The sequence below is a fragment of the Chiloscyllium plagiosum genome, chromosome 41 (genome assembly GCF_004010195.1).
Source record: "Chiloscyllium plagiosum isolate BGI_BamShark_2017 chromosome 41, ASM401019v2, whole genome shotgun sequence".
In the NCBI taxonomy this organism is placed as follows: domain Eukaryota; kingdom Metazoa; phylum Chordata; class Chondrichthyes; order Orectolobiformes; family Hemiscylliidae; genus Chiloscyllium; species Chiloscyllium plagiosum.
The window spans coordinates 15,261,830-15,268,918 of NC_057750.1; the positions used below are offsets into that span (position 1 = coordinate 15,261,830).

At 46.6% G+C, this 7,089-nt stretch overlaps 1 protein-coding gene across 1 annotated transcript in view; it reads right to left on the bottom strand.

Annotated features, from left to right (window-relative positions):
* The window catches only part of med29 (mediator complex subunit 29), a 16,637-nt gene extending 10,617 nt beyond the window's left edge, over positions 1-6,020 (bottom strand). Inside the window, exon 1 of the mRNA XM_043680997.1 lies at positions 5,731-6,020. Within this exon, the coding sequence (XP_043536932.1) occupies positions 5,731-5,970 (240 nt within the window). The 5' untranslated portion in view covers positions 5,971-6,020. The remainder of the gene's footprint in view (positions 1-5,730) is intronic.
* Between the last annotated feature and the right edge of the window lie 1,069 nt (positions 6,021-7,089).

Below are 7,089 nucleotides of genomic sequence, written 5' to 3' on the forward strand. Positions count from 1 at the left end.
CCCCTCCCCCAAGTCCCTCCTCCCTACCTTTTATCTTAGCCTGCTGGACACACTTTCCTCATTCCTGAAGAAGGGCTTATGCCCGAAATGTCAATTCTCCTGTTCCTTGGATGCTGCCTGACCTGCTGCGCTTTTCCAGCAACACATTTTCAGCTATTCAAATGAATGCCAGCATTGCATTTGCCTTCCTAACTGCCAAATGAACCTGCATGTTAATCTTAACAGAATCCTGAATAAGGGCTCCTAACTCAGATTTCTGGAGCCTATCACCATGCAGAAATAGTCTATGCTGCTAATCAACCTACCAAAGTGCATAACCTCACACTATCCCACACTGCATTCCACTTCCATTTCTTTACCCACTCTCCCAGCCTGTCCAAGTCCTTCTGCAGTCTCTCCACTTCCTCAACACTACCTGTTTCTCCACCTATCTTTGTGTCATCTGCAAACTTAGCAACAATGTCCTCAGTTCCTTCATCCAGATGATTAATGTAATAACGTGAACAGTTATGACGCCAACACTGACCCCTGGGTCCATTTGTCACAGGCTGTAAGAAGGGTAGGTTGTGCCTCACAAACCTTATTGAGTTCTTTGAGAAGGTGACCAAACAGGTGGATGAGGGTAAAGTGAATGATGTGGTGCATATGGATTTCAGTAAGGTGTTTGAGAAGGTTCCCCATGGTAGGCTACTGCACAAAATACGGAGGAATGGGATTGAGGGTGATTTAACGGTTTGGATTAGAAACTGGCTAGCTGAAAGAAGACAGAGGGTGGTGGTTGATGGGAAATATTCATCCGGGAGTTCAGTTACTAGTGATGCACCGCAAGATCTGTTTTGGGGCCACTGCTGTCTGTCATTTTTATAAATGACCTGGATGAGGGCATAGAAGGATGGGTTAGTAAAATTTGCGGATGACACTAAGGTTGGTAGAGTTGCAGATTGTGCAGAAGGATGTTGTAGGTTACAGAGGGACATAGATAAGCTGCAGAGCTGGGCTGAGAGTTGGCAAATGGAGTTTAACGCAGAAAAGTGTGAGGTGATTCACTTTGGAAGGAGCAACAGAAATAAAGAGTACTGGGCTAATGGTAAGATTCTTGGCTGTGTAGATTGGCAGAGAGACCTTGGTGTCCAGGTACACAGATCCCTGAAAGCTGCCACCCAGGTTGATAGGGTTGTTAAGAAGGCATACAGTGTGTTGGCTTTTACTGATAGAGGGATTGAGTTTTGGAGCCACAAGGTCATGCTGCAGCTGTACAAAACTCTGCTGCGGTCGCACTTGGAGTATTGCGTACAGTTCTGGTCACCGCATTATAGAAGGATGTGGATGTTTTGGAAAGGGTGCAGAAGAGATTTACTAGGATGTTGCCAGGTATGGAGGGAAGGTCTTATGAGGAAAGTCTAAGGGACTTAAGGCTGTTTTTGTTAGAGAGAAGGAGGTTGAGAGGTGACTTAACTGAGACATATAAGATAATCAGAGGGTTAGATAGGGTGGACAGGAAGAGCCTTTCTCCTCGGATGGTGATGGCTAACATGAAGTAACATAACTTTAAATTGAGGGGTGATAGATATAGGACAAATGTTAGAGGTAGGTTCTTTACTCAGAACAGTAGGGGCGTGGAACACACTGCCTGCAACAGTAGTGACTCGCCAACTTTAAGGGCATTTAAGTGATCATTGGATAAACATATGGACAAGAATAGAAAAATGTAGGTTAGATGGGCCTCAGATTGATTCCACAGGTCGGTGCAACATCAAGGAGTGAAGGGCCTGTACTGCACTGTAATGTTCTATGCAATCCTGAAAAAGACCCCCTAATCCCCACTCTCTGCCTTCTGCCAGTCAGCCAATCCTCTATCCATGCCAGTATCTTGCCTCTAACACCATGGACACTTACTTAGCAGCCTCCTGCATGGAGGCATTTTAAAAGCATTCTAGAAATCCAAACAAGTCATGTTCACTGGCTCGCCTTTGTCTAGCTTGCTCACTACCTCCTCAAAGATTTCCAACAAACTTGTCAGGCGAGACTTCCCTGTGACAAAGCCGTGCTGATTCAGCCCTATTTTACCATGCATTTCCAAGTACTCCATAACTTCATCCTTGATAATGGACTCTAAAATCTTACCAACAACCAGGGTCAGGCTAATTAGCCTGTAGTTTCCTGTCCTCTGCCTCCCTTCCATCTATCTATCACGACCTCACTATTCCACCCCTCTCCCCACTCAAACCCCACCCCTGCCAGATCTGCAGCTCCCCCTTCCCCCCCATGCCCCCCCCTCTATTGCTGAAGAAGGTTTATACCTGAAAACATTGACTTCTCCACCTACTGATGCTGCCTGGTTTGCTGGGTTCTTCCAGCCTCCTGCTTGTCTACTTTGGATTCCAGCATCTGCAGTTTGCTTTTGTCTCTCTTCTCACTTAAACAAGGATGTTACATTCACCATTTTTCAGTCCTCTGGGACCCTCCCTGACTCCAGTGATTCCTGAGAGATCATCACCAACGCCTCTACAATCTCGTCAAAGCTATTTCCTGCCGAATTCTGGGGCAGCGTCCATCTGGTCCTGGTGACTTATCCACCTTCAGGCCTTTCAGCTTCGCCAGCTGTGCTCTCCTCAGTGATGGCCACTACACACAGCTCTGCCCCTGATTCACTTGAAGTTCTGGTATGCTACTGGAGTCTTCCACTGTGAAAGCTGATGCAAAGTACCTATTCAGTTCCTCCACCATTTCTTTGTCCCGTTGCTACTTCTCCACTCTCATTTTCCAGCAGTCCACTGTCCACTCTTAACTTTCACACACAGTCAGTTCTGCTATCACGTGCATTTCCTCAATGCGAATTGACTATAACGTGATTGAAGAATTTAGACCATTATTTGTAGAATGCGAACCTTCCTTACTTGAATTGGCTAGAATGCAATTGTGGTCCCATTGATTTAAATGGCGCTGCTATTATACGATTTTCTTATAACACAGAATCGCACGGGAACGGAACTGTCGTTTTATATCAGAACAGACTGTATCTCAAATTAACTCTTGCAAGCTTCTTTTCTATTACTAGCTAACTTACCATCATATTTCATCTTCTCGCTCCCCCCAATTACTTTTTAGTTGTCCTCTGCTGGTTTTTAAAAGTTATCCAATCCCCTGGTGTCCCACTAATCGTCACCACGTTGTGTGCTTTTTCTTTTGATTTTATGTTGTCCCTGACTTCCTTTATCAGGCATGGTTGCCTGTTCCTCCCCTTAGTATGTTTTCTTCTTTGGAATGTATTACCACCGTGCATCCCGAATTACCGCAGAAACTCCTACCATTGCTGTCTTCCCTACTGGGCTCCCCTTCCGGTCAACACTGTCCAGCTCCTCCCTCATATTTGTCTAGTTACCTTTACTCAATTGTAATACCGTTACATCGGAGTCCAATCTCTCCCTTTCAAACTGCAGCATGAATTCTATCATAATATGGTCGCTGTCCCCAGGGGTTCCTTCACTTTATGTTCCATCATCAAGCCTGCTTCATTATACATCACCAGATCCAGTATTGCCTGTTCCCTATTGGGCTCGACCGCAAGTTGCTCCAAAAAAACCATTTCATCAACATTCTATAAATTCCTTTTCTTGAGATCCGCTACCGACCTGATTTTCCACGAGGATCTGTTTTGGGACCACTGCTGTTTTGGCATTTTTATAACTGACTTAGATGCAGGCATAGGTGGATGGATTAGTAAATTTGCAGATGACACTAAAGTCGGTGGAATAGTGGACAGTTTGGAAGAATGTTACAGGTTGCAGGGGGACTTGGATAAACTGCAAAATTGGAGTGAGAGGTGGCAAATGGAGTTCAATTCAGCTAAATGTGACTGATGCACTTTGGGAAGAATAACAGGAAGGCAGAGTACTGGGTCAATGGAAAAATTCTTGGTAGTGCGGATGTGCAGAGATCTTGGAGTGCATGTACATCGATCCCTGAAAGTTGCCACCCGGGTGGATAGTGCTGTTAAGAAGGCATACGGTGTGTTAGGTTTCATTGGTAGAGGGATTGAGTTCCAAAGCCACAATATCATGCTGCAACTATACAAAACGCTAGTGCGACCGCACTTGGAATATTGTGTATAGTTCTGGTCGCCTTATTTTGGGAAGGATGTGGAAGCATTGGAAAAGGTGCAGAGGAGATTTACCAGGATGTTGCCTGGTCTGGAGGGAAGGTCTTATGAGGAAAGGCTGAGAGACTTGGGTCTGTTCTCATTGGAAAGAAGGCAGCTAAGAGGGGATTTGATAGAGACATACAAGATGATTAGAGGATTAGATAAGGTGGACAGTGAGAGTCTTTTCCCTAGTATGATGATGACAGCTTGTACGAGGGGGGCATAACTACAAATTGAGAGGTGATAGATTTAAAACAGATGTCAGAGGCAGGTTCTTTACTCAGAGAGTGGTAAGTGCGTGGAATGCCCTACCTGCCAATGTAGTTAACTCAGCCACATTAGGGAGATTTAAACAATCCTTGATAAGCACATGGATGATGATGGGATAGTGTAGGGGGACGAGCTGAGAATAGTTCACAAGTTGGCACAACATCGAGGGCCGAAGGGCCTGTTCTGCGCTGTATTGCTCTATGTTCCCCGTCCACATATTGAAGTCCTCTATGATTAATGTCCCCCTTCTCGTAGTTGTCCACTTATCTGTTGTGCTTTAAGTTAAATTCTAGACCCTTACCATACTCTCTGAGCTATTACTTGTTCTGGAAACTTTAATAACCTCTGTGGAGGCTTCAAGCCCCTTTAACTTTTTCCATAACTTTTCATGCAATTGAACCCTCCTCCCCAACTATTTAGTTTTAGTTTAAAGCCACCAAGCTGTTCCTGCACAACTACAGCACCAGCATTACCTGACCATGTGGAAAATTGCCCAGGTATAATGTTCACAAAAAGGGTGCCAAATTCAAACCCACCAATTACCACCCATCAGCTTCATCTATCATGAGCCAGTGAAGAACCAGCTCTATAAATACTGCAGCTTCAACAGCAGGTCAGACGTTGGAAACTGTTGCACCAAGTATCTAACACCCTGACTCCTGAAAGGTGACCAACCATCAACAAGTCGCCATCTAGCTGACCCTTGACCTCAAATGATGATGGATCTGCTGACCCCAGGTGACATGGATCAACTGACCCTTGACTCCAGGTGACCACGGATCCCCTGACCCTAGACTCCAGGTGACCACGGATCCCCCTGACCCTAGACTCCAGGTGACCACAGATCCCCCTGACCCTAGACTCCAGGTGACCACGGATCCCCCTGACCCTAGACTCCAGGTGACCACGGATCCCCCTGACCCTAGACTCCAGGTGACCACAGATCCCCATGACCCTAGACTCCAGGTGACCACGGATCCCCCTGACCCTAGACTCCAGGTGACCACGGATCCCCCTGACCTTAGACTCCAGGTGACCACGGATCCCCCTGACCCTAGACTCCAGGTGACCACGGATCCCCCTGACCCTTGACTCCAGGTGACCATGGATCCCCTGACCCCTGACTCCAGGTGACATGGGATCCCCTGACCCTTGACTCCAGGTGACCATGGATCCCCTGACCCTTGACTCCAGGTGACCATGGATCCCCTGACCCCTGACTCCAGGTGACCATGGATCCCCTGACCCCTGACTCCAGGTGACCATGGATCCCCTGACTCCAGGTGACCATGGATAAACTGGCCCTCCCAGGTGGATACCTGCAGAGAGTCCTTCAGCTGTGGAATCAGGAGTTTAAATTTAGCGACTGGGTCGTCCTGTTGCTGGGCCTGCTGTTGCTGCTGGGTGAGTGCTGGCTGACTGGCCTGGGCCTGGGCTGCGGCCAATTGCTGGGCTTGGACAAGCTGCTGCTGTTGTTGCTGCTGCTGCTGCTGGGCAGCCGCCAGTTGTTGTTGTTGTTGCTGCTGCTGCTGTTGCTGCTGGTTCAACGGCGCCGCCATCTTACCCGCTTAGAGCGTGATCCCGCTCCCTCGCGCTCAGTGGTCACATTGCTCCACCGATCCCTTTACCTATTGGTTCATTGAGGCGTCAATCATTCTCCGGCCGGCATCGCGTGCGCAGTTCGTCCACGATAACAGTATGGGCTGGGTCGCCATCTTTGATACTGGCACAAGTGGCATTCTGCCACCTTGACAATGAGACAGGGAATTGTGCATGATGGAAATCTGCAATAATGGCAAACATTGCTGGAGAAACTCAGCAGGTCTGGTGGAGAGAAAAAAACAGAGTTAGCGTTTCGGGTCCCTCTCCAGATCTGCTGAGTTTCTCCATGATTTGGAGATGCCGGTGTTGGACTGGGGTGTACAGAGTTAAAAATCACACAACACCAGGTTATAGTCCAACAAGTTTAATTGGAAGCACTAACTTTCGGAGCGACGCTCCTTCATCAGGTGATTGTGGTGGGCTCAATCCTAACACAGAATTTATAGCAAAAATTTACAGGGTGATGTAACTGAAATTATACATTGAAAAATTATACATTGAAAAACAGCTAACCCGAGAATGCAACTTTAAAAAAAAGGTTGTGATTTACACATAAAAGAAGTGAAACAATCACTGTATTCTAACAGATGAAAGGCTTAACAGGCAATCAATTTTTTAATGTATAATTTCAGATACATCACCCTGTAAATTTTTGCTATAAATTCTGTTTTACGATCAAGCCCTCCACTATCACCTGATGAAGGAGCGTCGCTCCAAAAGCTAGTGTGCTTCCAATTAAACCTGTTGGACCATAACCTGGTGTTGTGCGATTTTTAATTGAGTTTCTCCAGCAATTCTTGTTTCAGTTTCACTGTGTAAAATCTAACACCTGTTTAGGGGCAAATTTAGATTGGTCTTAAAAGATAAAAGCATGCAAAGTTGTAAATGCTGCCTCTTATCTCCAGTTTAGGCAACAGATTACACACCTCATTCCTAGAATCATAGAGATGTACAGCGTGGAAACAGACCCTTCGGTCCAACCCGTCCATGCCGACCAGATATCCCAACCCAATTAGTCCCACCTGCCAGCACCCGGCCCATATCCCTCCAAACCCTTCCTATTCATATACCCACCA